Genomic DNA, 22,355 nt, shown 5'->3' with positions numbered 1-22,355 from the left:
CATGTTAGTAATTTATTATATTGTATTGGACAATAAGGGTGTGATGGCTCAGTGGTCAAAGATGATGAACTCATCAGTTGAAAAGCTGGCAGCCCAAGTTCAAGCTTATAGTGCCACACAAAAAGTGGATTGCTGTGTTGGTCCCAGCTCCTGTCCACCTAGCAGTCTGAAAGCATGCAAATGCGAGAAGATGAATAGGTACCCTATCAATGGGAAGGTAACAACATTCCATGCAACTTTGATGTATATTTAGCCATGCTAGCCATGTGACCATGGAAAATGTCTTCAGCCAATGCTGGTAACTTCAGCCAAGAAACGGAAATAAGCACCATGCCCTGGAGTGGGATGCAACTACACAGGGAAACCTTTACCTTTTTAATGGATAATAATATCATGTCAACTATATTCCTGTAATATATTTGTATGCTAAAAATATTTTAAACCAAAATCTTCAGATATAGGAGAAATTTTCCATTATTGAAATAGCCCTAAAATTGTTTTAAAATGTTAATATTGTTTCTCCCAATTATATAATTACCCTAGGTAAAGCTTTGTTTTTTCCTTATGTCCTGGAAAGAAGGTTGGAACTTTTTCATCTATTGGAAAGTATTTTAATTGTTCCAAATAACATGTGTTCTGTATGTCCTTTAGGTATGCTTCTCTTAAAGATAATTTTGGTACAATTCAATGGAAGATTTTTGTAACAGCCTCCACATGGATATGAAGCATGTTTTTCTGTGTTAGGTATAAATACTCCAGAAATCTTAATGTGGAAAAATGTTATATATACATTTATGGACATGGACATCAGATTGGTTGTTAAATCAGTTGCTTTTTCCAAAATGTATTCTATTCAACCCTGGGATTTTCCAGGAACTCAATTGAAAAAAAAAATGAATTAAAAAAAAATCATATTCTACCAATTTTCTACTACTAGAGCTTAATAATAGGTTCTATTGCCTGAAAACATTTGAAAACCCCGTATTTTATCTGTAATATAAAAAAAAATATGTTCAGTGAAACTTTATTTTTTTTAACAATAATTGTATATCACTCTATTGCAATACTTCTCAATTATTTTGTTATGCCCCCACCCCCATGAAGAAGTAAACTTTCACACATATCCCAACTCTCCGGTCTAGGCCCCAATGGAATTTTAGTATTAATATTTATTATTTTACTTATTATAAGCTGCAAGCAAACTATTGGCTGGGGAAGGCTGCTCTACCCACTTACCTGGGAATAAGTCACATTGAACTCAGTTGAGTCTGTTTTTGGTTATGTATTGTCTTTATTTCTACTTCACACTTTTCTTAATACTCATTAAACAAATGTTAGATCAGAAGGCATACAAATTTATTAGCAAATTGGGATGATAAAGAATTAGACAATTATTTTCAAGAATTTTCTTGACCCTATTTTATGTCTGTATTGAGTGTAGTAGTCGATGGAGTTTATTTACCCCATCAATAAAAATATTTGTGACATGGAACCTGGAAAGCAAATAGTGTCTGCTACATGATAATCACTGAAACAATTTCAATTACTTTTGAAAATGTGAGAATTGTACACTAAAGTTAAAATGTATTTGATTAGAAGACTAACTATTTCTACAAACCACACAGAAGTGTATCAGGAGCAGCTGTGTAGTTTTAGTCATTTGAGAACAAACTACAACTTGAGTTGTAGATTATTTGTCTTGGAAGGCTCGGTATTGCTATTGGCAATTGTGAAAATGTACTAGTCTTCTTTTCTGAATGCTTGCTTATCTTTGCCATTGAATCTTACCAGAGGTCCATGTGTGTTCTAGTATGTTCTATTAAACAAATGTGAGAAAAGAACACCAATGTTTGGTGCTTTTTCTAAGTGTACAAAAATAGAGAATATCGTACATTTTCTTTAAGCCGCCATGTTTTTCATAATGATTCTTAGGAGAATTTAAAGTTGAGTTTGCTTTAATCTTGAGCAATTAATTTGACATGTTCTAAAAACAGAAATATATCAAATCTACATTCAGACAATTCAGCCAGCAGCAGGCACACAGAAATAAACAATCTATATAACATTCAAATGAAACAATCAACAGAAGAAAAAAAAACCATAAACACTTCAACAGCAATCAACATCCAAATGGACAGATTACTACCAAATTAATACCATACCAACAATCAAGAAGCAAACAATATCCCAATTAAGAAACTATCAAGAAACCACCAACTCTACTTTCACCAACAACTGATCAAGCCATTATTATATAGCATGAGAGCACTGAGGTTACCAAGTTTCGTAATGCAAGAGAACAACCAAGATCAAAGATTCCACAAAAATATACCTAGTAATAAAATTGGTCAAAAAGATTTGATATGCCATTTCATTATTCCAATATGACCAATTACATTCTCTTCAAAAAGAAAGAAAAAGAAAGGAACAAATGGGGGTACAGTTGTATTAATGCTTAAATTCTATATAATCCTTTCAATTGTATATGCTAGTAATTTACATTAATATTTGGATTTAGCAGAAGCTACTTAAGAAGCGTTATCATGTAGCAGTATCAAGACCATTAATTTACCATATGATATTCTAAAACCATGTTTCTTATTATTTCTATTACCTTTAATAACAAACAAGTGCTTTAATAAAAAAAAGCCTGACATGTTTCTTTTACTTTTTTATTGCATATGTTTGAAAATGATTATCTCCTGCTTATGAAGTTTAAAAATCATTCCTTTAATAGGGCACAACTGTCCAACTGTTTGAATAACTTGTACAGTATTGTAAAGTGAAAATAGTTTCAGCACCATCTTGTGGACAGATCACTACCCTAACAATGCAAATAAATTTATGTTGCAGTATATTGTTATTTCTACTCGAGATAATCCTCTATTTACAATTATTTGTTTAGTGACTCTTCGTAGTTACAGTAGCACTGAAATAAGTGACTTATGACATTTTTCATAACTATATAAGTATCCCCATGGTCACGTGACCAAAATTCAGATCCTTGGCAACTGCTTCATACTAATGAGAGGCAATGTCCTGAAGTTATCTGATCACCTTTTGAAATCTTTCAACAAGCCAAGCCAGGGATAGACAAAGTTGGTTCTTCTATGATTTGTGGACTTCAGCTCCCAGAGTTCCTGAGCCAATCAAGCTAGCTCAAGAATTCTGGGAGTTGAAGTCCACATGTCATAGTAGAGCCTACTTTGCTTACCCCTGAACTAAGCCAATGGAGAAGCTGAAATGCTGTATTTGATACGAAATGCTATGATTTATGCACAAGTATTCTGATTGAAAACAGTGGAAAACATCATGAACATAATGAAGGAAAGGCAATGTTTTACTACTTTCCAAATATTTGAATGTCTCTATCAAATATAAAACACTTCTGTCCCAGAAGTAAATAAATACAAGTAAAAGAAAAGAGAATTTAATTAAAGAGTAAAGGAGAATAGTTTGACTCCTTCTTTGTGGCGATCCCTGAGATATTGGAATACTTCTATCATGTTTCCCCCAGTCCTTTTTATTAAACTAGATGGGGACCGACTCATGAGTGGGGGGCACAGTCCCAACATGGTATTCCTCTCGGGGCAGTTGAGCAATGATCTGAATTTAAGGGGCCTATACATCATGCCCTTGTCATGGTTAGATCATTTGCTGCTACAGCTTGATTTTAGGGCTCTAATCCTTCCCCATAGGGAGGCGGAACTGATTAGGTGGTTCCCCCCAGACACCAGTGGGCTTTCAGAGAACACTTTGGGAAATATCAGATTCGCTTATACACAATTTGGCAGTCTCTGGTAATAGCCAGGAACATGGCCGCAAACGGGGCTCTGGACTGGATTGTCCCCAACCTCTCTGTGGCAGTACACCCAGGAGATATCCTTGTTTCATGAAGGAACTCCGGGGGATGAAACACCAGAACAGACGTCTAGAGGAGCATTAGAGGGCCAGTAAATCTGGATCTGACCAAGCACAATTAAGTACTTACTTACTTACTGGCTATCAAGGCGGCAAGATTTTCATATCTTTCTGCATTGGTTGTATTAGCGGAATCTCGCTCAGCCACCTAACTCCCAAAACTTTACCCTTAGACTATCCACTGTTGACCTCTCCCGATTCCTAAGAGGCGTGTAAGGGGTACTAAGAGTAAGGGGTGTGTATAAGTGCATCAGCGTGCCTTCTGTTCCCTGTCCAAATGTTTCTTTATATTATCTCACTATTATCATGTATATGTATATTATTATATCTATTATATTTTCTCATTTTCTTTACTAGTATCATGTATATAAATATTACTAATGTATACGTTATATACAGTACTTCCAATATGTACCTGACAAAACAAATAAATAAAATAAAATAAATAAATCCAATTCAGAGGTGACAAATGACTGCCTAAACAGCCTTGTGTTAAACCCCTTCAATTACTTGTCAGTTTAGTAAGAACCAGCTTTAAAAAAAAACAAACCCTCACTTTTCTGGGATCTCACTCCTAAGTATCACCAGTAAAAGATTTTTCGTCTGTTGTAGGCTGAGCTGGCTGGGGAATTCTGGGAGTTGAAGTCCACCCATCTTCAAGGTGGAGAAACGGTCTTTTCCTGACAGCACCTGGAGACACGGTTCGGCGACCCCATACCTAAATTTAATCTATACCTCACCATGTCTCTTACTTCATTGTTTCCCAACCTGGACAACTTGGAGATATCTGGACTTCAACTCCCAGAATTCCCCAGCCAGCATTCGCTAGCTGGGGAATTCTGGGAGTTGAAGTCCAAATATTGTCTTACTTAACCCGATTAGGAATTTCCGCCTACAGCTCTTCAAACGAGCGACTTTTTCCGCCCTCGCTTGCCTTTATAACCCACCCATCTCATTTCTCCACCCAGCGCCCCGCGTTGCCTCCGCTCTCCCGGTCAATCTCGCCCTCCCTTCCCGTCGGCGACTGCTTCCGGGGGGCGGCGCTATTTCGGTCATTACGGAAAATGGCTGGCCGCTGAGGCTTTCTTGGAGGCGCCGCTATTCTGACGATTAAGGGCCCGCTCTCTTTTGGGTGGCTGCTCCGGAGACTTGGCCGAGCGCGGCCTGGTGCTGTGGCGAGATGGCGGCCGAGATTCACTCGCGGCCGCAGAGCAGCCGGCCGGTGCTGCTGAGCAAGATCGAGGGGCACCAGGACGCCGTCAGCGCTGCGCTCGCTATCCCCAAAGAGGACGGCATCATCACGGCCAGCGAGGACAGGTGAGGAAGGGGCGGCGGGGGGAAGGAAAGGCGCTTTCCGGAGAGGGGAGAGGGTCTCTCGGCCGCCGCTCCCTCTCCTTTTTTTCTACTAGGGACAGGCAGGAAAGGCGCGCTGCGCTCGGGATAACAACAGCAAAAAGAAACCGCAACTCGGTCGTGTGCAAATGTTTTAAGATCCCTGAGCTTTTGGGGGGGGGGGTCTTTTTGCTCCAAAAGGACCTTCTCTTTCCTGCCAAGCGGCATGCGACACACCCCCTTCTGGGGAGGCCGTCGCTTCCTTCCCATCTGGTTGGACTACCGGCCCCATCATCCACCCTCAGGACAACCAAAGAAACATGTTGGCTCAGTGGAGGAATCAGGGTGTACCGGGCATATATAAGTAGTACGCTACTCAAAAATAAATAAAGGGGACACTTAAAAAAACAGAATATAACTGGCGGGACCCAGGGGAAGAGCCTTCTCTGTGGCGGCCCCAGCTGTCTGGAATCAATTCCCCCAGGGATTAGGACTGCCCCTACTCTCCTTGCCTTTTGAAAGCTTCAGAAGACCCACCTTTGTCGCCCGGCATGGGGAAACCGATATACCCCTAGCTATTATGGTTTATGTATGGTCTGGTCGGTTGTGTGATTGTTTTCTTTTTATAATAAGGGTTTTAAATTGTTTTTAACATTACATTTGTACATGGTGTATCGTTGTTGTGAGCCGCTCCGAGTCCTTGGAGAGGGGCGGCATACAAATCTAATTAATAATAATAATAATAATAATAATAATAATAATAATAATAATAATAATAAATCAAACTTCTGTGAAATCAAACTCTCCACTTAGGAAGCAATACTGACTGACAGTCAACTTCACACGCTGTTGTACAAATGGAATAGTTGTGTAAATGAAATATTCAATGGGAATGTTTCATTCATTCAGATCTAGGATGTGTTATTTGATTGTTCCCTTTATTTTTTTGAGCAGTATATTTAGCTTAAGCAAGAGGAAAAAGCAAAGAAGGGCGGTTTCTTTTTCAGAACAATTGAAAACACGTCCACACAGTCATCTTTCATTGTTAGCAACACAGAGCAATGCTGGTTTGAAGGGCTCCTGTTATAAGTGGAAGCAAACTAATATAAGTTGCTTCTTTGTCATCATCCCCAAAGGGAGAAAAAGTTGGGCTGTAACTCTTACTATCCCCAGACAGTCTTTCCTTCTTTCTTTCTTTCTTTCTTTCTTTCTTTCTTTCTTTCTTTCTTTCTTTCTTTCTTTCTTGATGGGAGTCATCAACTGTGGTCTTGTACTAAATCTATATGATGGGAACAGGGAGAGGAAGTTTGGGGTTAGTTCTTCCTTTGCCACTGAAGTATGTTCTTAGTACGATTTGCAAAATATTGGGGGGGGGGGTCTGTATTACAGAATGGTGCATTTTGATAGCATGTTAAGGAAAACCTTTCTCTAAAACATTGAAAACATTCTGTATGCATTTCCCCCCCTGTATTTTTGTGTCTCTAACATTAACCATAGGAAGAAAATATTAAGAAATAACAATGTGGTCTGGAGTAATATTTTCCAAGTTACTGTATAATGTGTGGTAAACTTCTAGGAAAATATGCTTATAAGGCTGTTCATAATATTTAGACTGATACTAATTGGAGTTTGCTTTATAATTAATAGTTATATTCCTTATTTCTGATTCCTAAATTAGAAAAGTTTTATTTTTATTAGAACTCCACACAACAAAAGGATATTTAATCTTTTTTTCAGCCATTATTTTATGGTGCAACTGGGTTTATTTAAGCAAAATCTTATTTTAATTTAGTAGTTTTGATTTAGATTAAATAGACATGTTGTCTTGGAATGCTTGGCTGCCTCTTCTGTAAGATATAGGTTATCTTCTAACAATATCTATGATACTGGTTTGGATAGCCGTTGAAACTTGATAACTTGATTAAGTTGTATGCAGAACACTTTGAGCTTACATGATCTGCAAAATTGTTCTTTCAATGTTTAAACATGTATCCAGTATTCACAATAAAGTTACAATTTTTAAGTAGCTAATAGAGTATAAAGTGTTATAGAGAAATTATCCTGTACAGTTCTTAACTAATTGGATAATGGTTGTCTTCCTCCGACCAAAGGGTTAATTGTTAGTAGTTCACAAGAGCCTTCAGGGAATACTACCTCAGTTGCATTAATTACACTGAAGCTAGGAGAATAATGTATTTTTTCCCAATGTGGATGAACTACACGGGGTGGACAAAAACATGGAAACACCTTGAAAAATCATCAAAATATCTTTTAATATGGTGTTGGTCCACTTTTTGCGGCTAATACAGCCTCAATTCTCCGAGGTATTGATTCATACAAATTGTGAATTGTTTCCAAAGGAATTTTAGCCCATTCTTCAGTTAAAGCACCCTCCAGTTCTTTTAGAGACGATGGTGGTGGAAATCGACTTCTTACTTAAATCTCTAAAATCAACCATAAATAATAATGTTTCTCGTGCCATTCTTTAACAATTCTTGTTCTATGGATTGGTGCATTATCATCTTGAAAGATGGCATCCCTCTCTGGAAGCAGTTCTTGAACCATAGGATGAATTTGGTCGGCCAAAATTCCTAACTAGTGATGGCTATTAATTCTTCCATGAAGGGAAATAATTGGTCCAGTGGATTTCCATGAAATAGCACCCCAGATCATCACTGAACCCCCGCCATGTTTTACGGTTGGGAGAAGGCAGTCTGGATGAAATGATTCTTTTGGCTGTCTCCAAATGTAAACATATCCGGAGGTAGGAAAAAGGGTAAACAATGATTCATCAGAGAAAATCACATTTTGCCACTGTTCGAGGGACCATTTCTGGTGGTTTCTACACCACTCTAAACGCTTTGAAACATTTGTCTTTGAGAGCAGAGGTTTTCTAATTGCAGCTCTTCCGTGGAATCCAGAATTGTGAAGCTCCCTTCGAACAGTTTTTGTGGAAACTGGGTTCTGTATGTGTCTATTGAACTCTGCAGTGATTTTAGGAGTTGTGGTCTTGCGATCCGCTCTAACAATTCGCTTTAGAGTCCCACGGTCTCTCTCAGACAACTTTGACTTTCAACCAGACCTGTGCTTGGCTGAGGACGTTTTCCCTTCTCTTTTAAAAGCAGTCATTACTTTTGAGACATTACTTCTTGAAACGTCAAACATTCGGGCACTTTCTGTTACACTAGGGCCTGCCATTCGAGCACCAACAATTTGGCCTCTTTGAAAGTCTGAGAGGTCTGCCATTTCTAGAAGGTTATAACCAATTTCCTTAAATTTATGTAAAAAAAAAAGGTAGTTTAAAAAAACATATCAAATAACAGAATTTTAAAAAAACATTAAAACATGTCAAGTTTTGATTGATTTGAATATGTTCAAACACTATGATGCCAAAAAGTCAAGTGTTTCCATTTATTTGTCCACCCCCTGCATATTGGTGCCTTGCTGTTTCTTTTTTATTCTGAAGTCTTACTTCAAATAGGAATTGGAACCATGGGAAAAAAATAAATTGGTTTTATTACTAATGTGCATTGTTAGGTACTACAGAAACAGGTCAAGCATTGTGAAGAATAACACAATTTAAGGGTTTACCTCCGAGCACATATATAACATTTCATTTGTCAGCTGAATGCTGAGGTGTAATTAATCACTATGTGTAAACTCTCAGTAGTAACTACTAGTTCATCCATTTACAAGACTTTTAGAAGTTTATCTTCCAAAACGATCTTTGTAGTTTATTCTTTGCTGTCAAGTGAACTTTGTTTTTATTATTGCTTTGATTCTCAGTTTCTGTATGCAGCAAGAGCAATGGAAAAAAAAAAGTAAACCTGTGGCATTCCAGAAGACAATAGATTGAGGCTATTGGGAAATCAAATCCACATTTAGAGAATCACAATTGCCAAACACTGACATGAAATATTAGGAATGGTATCTATCTGTGCCCTTCTACTAGATAAACAAAAGTGGCAGCTAAGATATTCTACAACCCTCTTATCTGCTTGACCTTTGAGATAACATCATACATATATAGATTTGATGAGCAAGTGAGAGCTATAGTAGGCCAACAGGTATTTGAATTTTCTGACATGGTTCATTGCAAAAACACCATTTATTTCTCTTGCCTATTGCATTCATTATGTCATGTATTATTTTGTCCCATATTGATTTATTTTAATTGTACTCACCTCTCAGTTTCTTACGTAAGATGAGTAGCTATATAAATTTAAATTAATAACAAGGTGGGATTTAGCATTTGCCATGTTCTATATTACTATCAGAAATATTATATTCCAGTAATTATACATATTCAAAACTCATTTGTGAAAACAATTTGGCATCAGAATAGTTTTTCCTACTGCAGAACCTTTTTGGAAAACCAAATGGACTAACTGGGGTAATAATTTTCATATCATTTTCCTCCATATTTATATTTACAGGACGATTAGAGTATGGCTGAAAAGAGACAGTGGACAATATTGGCCCAGCATTTACCATACAATGTCATGTAAGTTTTCCTAGATATTATTGTGTTGATATCTGTCTTTAATTAATTAGAATCAGAATTTTTATGATTTCACATTTGGTCATGTAAGATTATTTCTTTGCTACTGCTTTGATAGAAATCTAATTCAGTATAATATTGACTTTGCAAATCATTTATTTGGGCAGCTCCTTGTTCAAGTATGGCTTATCATCATGACAGTAGACGACTATTTGTAGGCCAAGATAACGGAGCTATTATGGTAAGCATTCATTTTTAGTTGCTAAAAATATTCACATTGTACATCAGTATCTAGTATTCATCAGTCCTAAGCTTTAAATGCAAAGGTGCAGAAATAAACTTTGATAATTGTTCAAGAACATTTTTTGAGATTTCCGCAATAACACATTATAGAATAGCATGCTCTAATGATTTTGTGTAAATTAATTTGATAGCATCAGTAGATCTAGAGCTCATCTACATGACCTTTGCTTGGTATTCTATTTAATAAAATATCTCTGAAGTTTCCCAATATAATCTAGAAATTAGTTTTCTTTCAGGTGAATGCAACTTTTAGTAATTTCATATTCAAATCTATGTATTAATGTAATCATTTTAAGGCATTCCAGGATATTTTATTTAATTTCATAATTGACTTTACAGCCTGATTATTCTCCAAAGCTCTGAGCTGAATACATCTACAGAGCAAAGCTAATATATTTAAAACAAGCAAAAAGTTCTAAGTTAGCCTAAGACAGTGATGGCAAATCTTTTTTGTCTCAGGTGCCAAAAGGTGGGTGCGTGTGCGCGCGAACCCACACCCATAATACAATGCCTTTCCCGCACATGCGCACAACTCCCTGCTGCCACTCACACATGAGCACAACCCCCCGCGCTGCCCTCCCACACATGTGCACAGGCATCACTGAAGCCTCTGAACTTTCGGTATGCCTGTTCCACTCCCCTGGTTCAAAAAAGCCTCCTAAAGCCTGGGGAGTGTGAAAAATGACCAAACTGGTCCACTTTTCACCACCCCCAGGGTTCAGGGAAGCCTTCTGAAGCCTGACAATGGCAAAAAACAGCATAATGTTCCAACTGTAAGTTCATTATCAAACTTCCGGTTGGCCCACTGGCAGCTTTTTACTCTCCCTAGGCTTCAGGAGGGTTTCCTAAACCCTGGGGGTGGCAAAAAGTGGACCAGTTTGGCCATGTTTCACACTCCCCAGGCTTTAGGAAACTTTTTTGAACCAGGGGAGTGCTAAGTGGCCCAACCGGAAGTTTGATAATGAACTTCCAGTTGGAACATTGGGCTGTTTTTTGCCATTGTCTGGCTTCAGAAGGCTTCCCTTAATCCTGGGGATGACAAAAAACAGGCCAATGGGCCAACCGGACGTTTGGAAGGAGGTTTGTTTGTAAACCTCTGGTTGGGCCATTGAGCCATTTGTCGCCATCCCCAGGTTTCAGGAGGCATTCCTGAAGTACAGGTAGAGTGAAAACGACCGAAAAGAAGGCTTAAAATCAGCTGACCAGCACACACATGCATTCTGGAGCTGACGTAGGACAACTCTTTGCGTTTCCTCAGAAATGGCGTGCCACAGGTTTTCCATCGCTGGCTTAGGAGGTAGTCATTTCTTCTGCACGGTTATTTTTTTTTTAAAGTGAAGTTTCACCATATGATTTTTGACATGCTTTGGAAATTTGTAGGAACAGTTCTCATATTAATGGAAAAACAAAAGTGTCTAACTAGTCCTCATTATAAAGTCACAATTTCAATGGAGAAAATGCTTCCTACATAAATTTTATTTGTTTTAATAGTTTATTCCTGTGCCAGTTTTTCAAAGTTTCATAAAATATCTTTATAGTAAAATCTTATGCACTTCTGGCTGGAAATAAAATTCATTAATTGCAGTGAGACTTTTCTTTATAAAAGAGTATAGAATTTTATTCTCAAAGTAAAAAAAAGAAGAAGAATGAAATATTGCTATTTTAACATAAAGGCCTTTCAAACAAATTAAAGAGTTAGAACCATAGCATCCATAAGACATACTGTAGTCATCTTTCCAAAGAGCATTCAAGAAATTTCTATCAGAAGATCCACTCAGAACAAGTTTTTATCCTAGAAGCCAAACTCATCTCTGTTTCCTAAATGAAAATAGCCTAAACTTTGACATTTTAATTACAAGCTTACAGAGACTGTCAATCATTCAGTGGGAGTCATTTCTGTTTGTGTTTGATTGTGCATTAACAGGATTTCTAGATCATGTATCTTACTGTTTGTTTATTATTTCAGGAGTTTCATATCTCAGAAGACTTTAATAAGATGAATTTTATCAAGACTTACCCAGGTAATAAGACAGTGAAGTATCCCTGCACATATGAGTAGCCTTCAATAATGTATATGGAATATTGACTTAAATTTAATTCACGTGGGTGATATCTTCATAAAATAAGTATTAAGCACATATATAAACCAACATTGGTTGAATGATATGAACTATAACTGAAAAACCTAAAGACAACAATCATAAAGTTTATAATTCTGTAAACAATTCTCATATTCTTATGAAAGATAATTTTTCTAACACAGCGTTGATGTTATCTAGTTTGGGTAATGAAATGTCTGTAAGTAAACAGTCAAGCTCAGAGCTCACCAAGGACCCCTTATTCTCTTATTCTATTTTCTTTCCTGTTATCAAATGACCTACACAGCATAATACCCTAAACACGTGTAAGGGCAGAACTCATGTATTCTCATTTTGGCTTCACTTGGAAGGAAATGAATTCCAGAATATTACTTTATTTCCCCTAGACTTAGTATTAGTATTAGTATTGTGTTTCCCCGAAAATAAGACACTGTCTTATATTAATTTTTCCTCCAAAAGTTGTGCTATGTCTTATTTTCGGGGGGTGCCTTACTTAAAGCAGCTGCCACAAGATCTGAGGGGACGGGGTGAGACGGAATGGGAGTCGGGATCTGATACGCCCCTCCTGGCCGGCCGCTTACAGCCTCCCAGTCTCTACCGTCTAACTGCTCCAAGCTGCAGGAAGGGTAAGGCGGGCTGCAATACCCGCAGCTTCGGGGGCTCCTTTCTTCAGCGGTTTGTTTTGTTACCTCTAGGCAGCTGCACCAACTTTTTTCTTCCCGGCGGCGGCGATGGCGGTGGCTTCCCTTCGAGGAGAAACAGCGTCAGGAACGTCACGTGATGAAGGGAAGCCGCTGGAGCCACCGCTGGGAAGGAAAAAGTTGGTTCAGCTGCCTAGAGGTAACAAAACGAACCGCTGAGGAGAGGAGTCCCCGAAGCCGTATGTAAACTTGACTACACCTTATTTTCGGGGGGTGCCTTATATTAGCAAATTCTGCAAAACCTCTGACATGCCTTGCTTTCGGGGTACATCTTATTTTCGGGGAAACAGGGTAGTAGTGATAGCAGTAGTAATATATGCATATTTGCGTGCACACGTGCATGGCCGCACACACAGAGAGAAAATGGAAATATTAGGACAATCTGTTGCTCCATTCACAAGAAAATTTTAAAACCGAAATGCCAACAATATAAGATGATCCTGTTTGCAACTAAGCCATAGATAAGAATGTGCCTTTGAGAACAGCCTTATATTAAAATAACATGATAATTTTATATAAAAATTGTTGGTTTTTTCCAAAACAAGACTTTTATGATTTCAAACTAATTTTATAATGTCTTTCTTTTTCATAATGTTCTTCTCTTTACTTCTTGGTTTATTTTACAATGTGGTGTAATTACAATTATGAATATAATTTATTTCTCCTTTATGCTTGTCTTTTGCATGAATGAAGAGTAATGTTACATTTCCATTTCAAGGAAATGAGTAGTGAGAAAAAAAATTAAATGAATTAATGCCTGGAAAATACTAAAGAAAGTGAAACAAATATAAGTTTGATCATATCCATTCCATTTCATGTATAAATATCTTTGTCTCTGTGTTATAATTTCTTATCTGTTTGTATAGCTCACCAGAACAGAGTGTCAGCAATCACTTTTTGCTTGGAAGCAGAATGGGTGATTAGCACTGGCCATGATAAAGCTGTCAGTTGGATGTGTACCAGAAGTGGAAATATGTTGGGAAGACACTATTTCACTTCCTGGGCATCTTGCCTACAGTATCCTTCAAAATAGCTGTATCATAACAGATGTGCAATTTTTTACAGTTTGTTAACCAATCTTAATATTTTGCTACATTTGTATTTCATGCTGTTGGCTTTAATCAAGAAACTAATCACCTTTAAAAGTTTTTGTTATTACTATAAGTTGTAAAAGTATTATTACAAAAATGTTACTAGGAGTATTACAATAAGGTAATGCTGTAATTTGAGACCAATACATTATTTGCCATGTGCCAAGTAGACTTTCAATATAAGTTGTAGGTGGTACCTTTCTCAAATGATTTTGAATAGAAGAATGCTTTCTATTGATTAGCCAACATATCTTACTAATTCAGATCCATTTTATTTAAAGAAATAGATAGATAAGATCAGGGAATGGCTGTTGCTGATTCTACCCAGTCATCTTTATCTTCCTTTCTCAGTCCCAGCTGTTGCAAAAAAGAGATTTTGGAAGACAAAGAAGAGCCTTCCTTTGAAATGACTGAATAATATAACATCTCGTCAAGAAAGTTGGGAACCTGTTTGTTGAGTGCTACATACTTGCTGTAGTTATTTTAAGGAGTTATTTCAGTTCTATATACATTTATTTGTAACCATAGGTTTTAGCAAAATTAGTATTTACAATTACCTTTTCTCTATGATATCCCATCCCGTGAACCCTTTTTTGCATCAACTGAAATCATTTATACCCAGACATTATTGTTTCAGAATACAGTGTTCCCTCGATTTTCACGGGTTCGAACTTCGCAAGTCTATACCACGGTTTTTCAAAAATATTAATTAAAAAATACTTTGCGGGTTTTTTCCCTATACCACTTTTTTTCCCACCCGATGACATCATATGTCATCGCCAAACTTTTGTCTGCTTTTAATAAATATTTTTTTTAATAAACTTTAATAAATAAACATGTTGAGTAATAATCTAAATGGTTGCTAAGGGAATGGAAAATTGTAATTTAGGGGTTTAGAATGTTAAGGGAAGGTTTGTGATACTGTTCATAGCCAAAAATAGTGTATTTACTTCCGCAACTCTTCTTCGCGGAAATTCGACTTTCGCAGGCGGTCTCGGAATGCATCCCCCGCGAAAAGCGAGGGAACACTGTAATGTCAAAATGCATGGTTGCTAATAAGCTCGCAAGTTAAACTAATCTGATGTGTTCCAATATGGACACATGTATATATCTATATATGTATGCATATGTATATGTATAAGTATATATATAAACATATACTGTACATATACATATATAATGTGTATATGCATATACATATGCATATGCACTCACAGATATGCATGTATATGTGTGTCTATGTGTGTGTGTGTGATTTTATATCTATAATTATATGTGTGTATGTGATGTATGTATCCATATGTGTGTGCTGCCGCAGCATCGTATCCCCTGTCATGTGCCATCTGGGAGCATGGTCTCCATTCTGGCAGGGGCCTTAGAGCAGGCAGAAAGTGGAGTCAATGGATGGGCATTCCAGGTGGTAGACTTGCCAATTAACTGGGATTCTAAACTGACAAATCTGGTTGCAGGTTACTAACTACTTTCAAGAGAAATTAAAATAGATTACTTTTTATATCAGTCTTTTGCCTTCTGCTGGAACTACTTGAAAACATACTCCTTAACTTCGGATTGTATTAAGATACGACTTTGAAACCCAGCATGCCTTTATTGGAGACTACTCTGGACAGATTACTTTGTTGAAGTTAGAACAGAGCACGAGTTCAGTGATAACAACTCTCAAGGGTCATGAAGGTAATTTGTTTTTCAATTGAATGAAGCTCAAATCTTTCTTTTTTATATAAAATAATACATTGGAGATGCAGTAATGAAGTCTACATGTAATAAATTAATAAATGATGGGGATAGATCTGAATCCAGTTGCGGTCATATTACCATTATTGGTTCAACTGAAACAGAATACCCCAACTCATACCTAATACAGTGATACCTCGTCTTACAAACATCTCGTCATACAAACTTTTCGAGATACAAACCTGGGGTTTAAGATTTTTTGGCCTCTTCTTACAAACTATTTTCACCTTACAAACCCACCGCCGCCACTGGGATGCTCCACCTCCGGAATTCCTTTACCAGCGAAGCACCCGTTTTTGCGCTGCTGGGATTCCCCTGAGGCTCCCCTCCATGGGAAACCCCACCTCTGGACTTCCGTGTTTTTGTGGTGCTGCAGGGGAATCCCAGCAGCGCAAAAACGGGCACTTTACTGGCAATGGAAGTCCAGTGGTGGAGTTTCCCAGCGAGGGGAGCCTCAGTGAAATCACAGCATCGCAAAAACACAGAGGTCCGGAGGTGGGATTTTGATGTTTTTGCGATGCTGCGATTTCACTGATGCTCCCTTCACTGGGAAACCCCACCTCCGGACTCCCATTGCCAGCGAAGCGCTCGTTTTTGCGATGCTGGGATTCCTCTGCTGGGATTCCCCTGCAACATCACAAAAACACAGAAGTCTGGAAGTGGGGTTTCCCATGGAGGGGAGCCTCAGGGGAATCCCAGCAGCACAAAAACGGGTGCTTCAGCTGGCAAAAGGGGTGAATTTTGGGCTTGCACGCATTAATCACTTTTCCGTTGATTCCTATGGGAAGCATTGTTTCGTCTTACAAACTTTTCACCTTAAGAACCTCGTCCCGGAACCAATTAAGTTTGTAAGACAAGGTATCACTGTATTGACGTTCTCATACACATCAAGTTCAGGAAGAGATTAAACTAAGAAATTATTTTAGAGTTTTAGAACCAGAACTGGTTACGTGTTGATTGGCTTTCAATTTACAGTACTATTATCATGCCTGGATTAAATTTTACTTTACTAAAATTGTCTATATTTTTTCATTAGCTTTCCAGAATGCAGTAGATAGAAACAAGATTAGATTTGTTTATTCCCATACTGATGACACTGTAACTAAGCCTGCTGTGTGATTTCTTCAATTACAAATCCATACTAAAAAACACGCAATCCTGTGAACTTCCATCTTCTTTGTAAAGATAATGTCTTTCTGTATACAATTCATTACCATACTCTTGATCCAAAACATCTGATTACTTATCTCAGATAAAAAAGATTATTCATATGTAATTGAAAAACATTGTTTTCTCCTCCAAAAACAATTACTATTGATTTTTATCCAGTTAATTCTCCGTTTTATCTTTGCTAGTCTAACTGAGCTTCCTCTTGCAGCTCCCAATTTTTTTTTAATGTTGGCTATTGCATTTAGGCGCGTCCAGTCAATTATGGTTTATTTTCAAATGATGTTTGTCAAGCCATGTCTCGATGTATATGTAAATCCAGCCTTAGAATATTTACTTATTTTTCCCCACAATCAGAGACTTTCAACTGTCCACTTATCAGTCTGTAGTGACTTTCTTTTTTTAAGTTCTACATTTTAGTGGGGTAGCAAAGTTTTCCTTTAATCTGCAGTTCTAAGATACAAATAGAGCCCAGTACATTTATACAATTGTTCATCTAGAAATGGACAATTCCAGAAAGGAAAAACGTTTAATGACATGAAAGATCCTTACAGGGGCCATGTGAACTGGAATTAAGAAATTATGTGATTCTAAGTAATACCCTGTTTCCCCGATAGTAAGACACCCCCGATTGTAAGACGTATCGGGGGTTTCAGGGGGGTCGGCTAATATAAGCCGTACCCCGAAAGTAAGACATATGTCTTACTTTTGGGGAAACACGGGGGTATTGCCGCCTCCCTCTCATCTAGCTGCACGCCGCCTCCTGCCCACGTCCGCACCGTCCCCCTCTCCATACGTCGCCGCGTCTGCCACCTCCCTCTGATCTTAATGAGCGCCGCCTCCTGCCCACGTCCGCACCGTCCCCCTCTCCATACGTCACCGCGCCGTCCCCTGCACTTGTCACTGCCGCCTCCTGCTTAAAATACGGTAATGCACACAGTATTAATCATACATCAGTAAAACATACACACTGGCATACTGGGGTATCATCTGCTGTTTTGTGGTGAATACAATACTGTTCAGGTTGTTAATAAATGTTAATTTTATGGTTAAAACAAAAAATTTGACATTTTTTTTTCCAATATAAGACATACCCCGAAAGTAAGACATAGTGGGGCTTTTGGGGATAAAAAGAAAGTAAGACACTGTCTTACTTTCGGGGAAACACGGTATTGGTGGATATATAATTACTAAGGTAACTGCTAAAAAAATTACAAAACTAAATGCATAACAGGAATATTAACATTCTACCAGAAATATAAACCAAATTTGAACTGAACATTTTTAATTAAAAAGTTAAATGTCCAAAGAAATCCAAGACTGTTTTCCATTATGCCAGAGTACAGAACACAAAATTAAATTACAGGACGGCAAATTTTTTACCTAAAAATACTCTTTACCTAAAAATACTCTTTACTCTTTACAGTGGTACCTCTACTAAAGAACGCCTCTACTTAAGAACTTTTCTAGATAAGAACCGGATGTTCAAGATTTTTTTGCCTCTTCTTAAGTACCATTTTCTACTTAAGAACCTGAGCCCGGAAAAATTTCCCAGGAAATTTGAGAGCGGCACGAAGGCCCAGCCAGTTCCCTGCCATTCCCCCTGGGTTTCTCTCTCTGGTGCAGTGTATGGGGGGCAGCCTCGCACCGGGTGTATGGGAGGCGGATGCTCCTTCTCGCTGCCTCAGAATCCCTCTCTTTTTTTTAAGCCATAAAGTTTTGGATTTTTTTTATTCCTCTCGCCTCACCTTCTTCCTTCGGCAGTGACTGTCCTCCTCTTCTTCCTCCTCCTCCTCCCACCCAAATTCTGAGCTTTTATTTCTTTCCTAATGGTTTTGCCCGCATTATTTGCTTTTACATTGATTCCTATGGGAAAAATTGCTTCTACTTAAGAACATTTCTACTTAAGAACCTGGTCACGGAACGAATTAAGTTCTTAAGTAGAGGTACCACTGTATATACATTTTGGTTGAATGTTAGAAAAAAAATATTTACAGTAAGAACAGTTTGAGGTCAGAATCACCTGTTAAGAGAAATGGGATATATTCAAATGAAGCTAGATTGCATTGTCTAGGATACTTTACTTTGGATTCTTGCACTGAATGGCGAACCTCTTCCGGTTATCACTTCGTTTAAACTTTTCTTGTGTTTGAGCTATATCAACACTAGATGTCAGACTTTCAAGTGTTGAGTCTCAGCCAATTTTCATGAGAACTGATGTATTAATTTCCTATGTCAGCTACTCAGCAGTTTCAGCATTGGATTCACCCAATATTTACTGTATTATTAAATCCTAAATAAAGAGATTTGCTAATTTATGGAGTATTATTTCTTAAAACTGTCATATAACACAGGAAGAGATTTATAAAGGGTTCAGAAAATATTTGGCATTCCTAAAATGATTTCAATGAACTCAATCTGTATAGTCTGGAGAACAGAAGGAAAAGGGGGGACATGATCGAAACATTTAAATATGTTAAAGGGTTAAATAAGGTTCAGGAGGGAAGTGTTTTTAATAGGAAAGTGAACACAAGAACAAGGGGACACAATCTGAAGTTAGTTGGGGGAAAGATCGAAAGCAACATGAGAAAATATTATTTTACTGAAAGAGTAGTAGATCCTTGGAACAAACTTCCAGCAGACGTGGTTGGTAAATCCACAGTAACTGAATTTAAACATGCCTGGGATAAACATACATCCATTGTAAGATAAAATACAGGAAATAGTATAAGGGCAGACTAGATGGACCATGAGGTCTTTTTCTGCCGTCAGTCTTCTATTTTTCTATGTTTCTCTATCTCTCCTTTAACACCCTTTCTATTGTTTTCTTTTATTCATCCAATGCTAATCATTTTTATCAGATTTTTATTGCCATACACTGACATGTATCTTCTTAGGACAGTTAACTTTTTCTGCTCAGATGGGATGAGCCACCACTTAGCGCACAGAGGCTGCAGAAGGCTTGACTTGACTAAAGCAATCCACCAGTAAAATGCTATTCAGATTACAGCTTCTGCTTTCAAATATTGGGGCACAACTACCTTGTACTGCTGCTTTTCCTCTAAGGAGTTTCGTGCTTTATTTATAATTTCTAGGTGCACTTCTGTCCAGGCCCTTATTTCAGTTAAACCTCAATGTTCAAACAAAAATTTTTAAATTATTTTCTGTTATCTTCTATATTTTTTGAGTTGAAAGTCATGTGGAATGTCAGTATAAGCACTAACATAGGTTTAACATCATTATTTAGAAAATGGAAATGCTCCCTTAATATAAGAAATCTTCTTCCCAGTTTCTACGTTTTCCCATATACTGTATGTCTTAATGCTTTTATAGATGAATATACTTATATTTGACTTGTAGATATCCAGTTTGGTTAAGCTGTATTAATTGAAAGATTTGTTGGTTTATAGCAGGGGTAGGAAAAGTTCTATGACTTGTGGACTTCAACTCCCAGAATTCCTGAGCCAATCATGCTAGCTCAAGAATTCTGGGAGTTGAAGTCCGCATGTCACAGAAGAGCCCACCCCTAGTTTATAGTATACCTTGCTTTTTTCCCCATGAGGCATAAAATCGATTATATGGGTCTCCAGTTGTTAATTCTCATAACAATTCTGTAGAGTCGATTACATCAAATTGAAATGACTTCTGAATGAGTTCATTCTAAATCACCTAATTTAAGTAACACTAAGGATTTTAAACTTGAGTTTTCTTTATTTTAATTTGGCTCTTTAACCGACACAGCATTTGCTTCACTGTCTAACATTAGAAAAAAGATAGGGGAAGGAATGAAGCTTCGATGAGATAAGCATTGATCTTGCATATGAGGGCACACTTCAGCTTTACCAACTTCTACATTTTCAATCCAGTTGAAATGGATTGAGAGAAATTGTACTTTTGAGAAGTCTCCTCTTGTGTTTTAGTTGATTTTTTGGTTTTTTTAAATAGATATGCATGTTGCCGCAAATGAGCATTTGTGAAAGTCTATAATATTAAAAACATTCTATAATGTTTAACTATATAATTTTTAATAATTCTCATTATTGAAGTAAACAATTTTCCCCATAACTACATTTAATTTGTAATTCAAAGATACTAAAATAGCTTAGGTTTAGCAGCTAAAGAAGATCTTTGCTTTCTGTAAAGAATTCATTTAAAAAATGTTCCCAAGGTAAAATGACAATTTCAATATACAGTGATCCCCCGTTTATTGCGTCCCCAACCATTGCGAACAGGGTACTTCGCTATTTTTCAACCCGGAAGTCAAAATACCATCTACGCATGCGTGCCCGTGGGCACGCATGCGTAGATGGCAACCGGGAGATCAGCTGCTGGGCGGCTTCCCTGAGTCTTCCCCCTCTTGCTGGCGTCAGCGAGGAGTTTCCCCACCGCCCACGCAAACTCCTCGCTGCCGCCCGCCCTTCGCCCGCCCACGCCGTTCATTCTCGCCGCACGGGCCTGTCCACGCTGTCTCTCGGCGCTTTCGAGCTGAGTCCGGGAGCGAGTTCGCTCCCGGACTCAGCACGAAAGCGCCGAGAGACAGCGCCAAGGAACGGGCCTGTCCACGCTGTCTCTCGGCGCTTTCCAGCTGAGTCGGGGAGCGAGTTCGCTCCCGGACTCAGCACGAAAGCGCCGAGAGACAGCGCCAAGGAACGGGCCTGTCCACGCTGTCTCTCGGCGCTTTCCAGCTGAGTCGGGGAGCGAGTTCGCTCCCGGACTCAGCACGAAAGCGCCGAGAGACAGCGCCAAGGAACGGGCCTGTCCACGCTGTCTCTCGGCGCTTTCCAGCTGAGTCGGGGAGCGAGTTCGCTCCCGGACTCAGCACGAAAGCGCCGAGAGACAGCGCCAAGGAACGGGCCTGTCCACGCTGTCTCTCGGCGCTTTCCAGCTGAGTCGGGGAGCGAGTTCGCTCCCGGACTCAGCACGAAAGCGCCGAGAGACAGCGCCAAGGAACGGGCCTGTCCACGCTGTCTCTCGGCGCTTTCCAGCTGAGTCGGGGAGCGAGTTCGCTCCCGGACTCAGCACGAAAGCGCCGAGAGACAGCGCCAAGGAACGGGCCTGTCCACGCTGTCTCTCGGCGCTTTCCAGCTGAGTCGGGGAGCGAGTTCGCTCCCGGACTCAGCACGAAAGCGCCGAGAGACAGCGCCAAGGAACGGGCCTGTCCACGCTGTCTCTCGGCGCTTTCCAGCTGAGTCGGGGAGCGAGTTCGCTCCCGGACTCAGCACGAAAGCGCCGAGAGACAGCGCCAAGGAACGGGCCTGTCCACGCTGTCTCTCGGCGCTTTCCAGCTGAGTCGGGGAGCGAGTTCGCTCCCGGACTCAGCACGAAAGCGCCGAGAGACAGCGCCCCCCGGACCCCCAACCCGGGTTTGGGGGGCTGCTAGGAAGCCCCCCATGCCGGCGGCAAACAGCCGCGCCGCCCCCAATCTTCGGCTCCTCGCTAGCGCTGTGGGAGTTAAAACACCATCTGCACATGCGCAGATGGTGTTTTT

The 22,355-nt window shown here is 39.0% G+C and overlaps 1 protein-coding gene across 1 annotated transcript in view; it reads left to right on the top strand.

Annotated features, from left to right (window-relative positions):
• Positions 1–4,887: 4,887 nt before the first annotated feature.
• Positions 4,888–22,355, top strand: part of WDFY1 (WD repeat and FYVE domain containing 1) — a 36,389-nt gene continuing 18,921 nt past the window's right edge. The window contains exons 1-6 of the mRNA XM_070753292.1: positions 4,888–5,238; positions 9,690–9,757; positions 9,922–9,995; positions 12,024–12,078; positions 13,724–13,874; positions 15,528–15,640. Of these exons, the coding sequence (XP_070609393.1) occupies positions 5,102–5,238; positions 9,690–9,757; positions 9,922–9,995; positions 12,024–12,078; positions 13,724–13,874; positions 15,528–15,640 (598 nt within the window). The 5' untranslated portion in view covers positions 4,888–5,101. The remainder of the gene's footprint in view (positions 5,239–9,689; positions 9,758–9,921; positions 9,996–12,023; positions 12,079–13,723; positions 13,875–15,527; positions 15,641–22,355) is intronic.

This window comes from Erythrolamprus reginae, chromosome 5, assembly GCF_031021105.1.
Source record: "Erythrolamprus reginae isolate rEryReg1 chromosome 5, rEryReg1.hap1, whole genome shotgun sequence".
NCBI classification, from domain to species: domain Eukaryota; kingdom Metazoa; phylum Chordata; class Lepidosauria; order Squamata; family Dipsadidae; genus Erythrolamprus; species Erythrolamprus reginae.
This window is presented reverse-complemented; position numbering and strand designations above follow the sequence as displayed.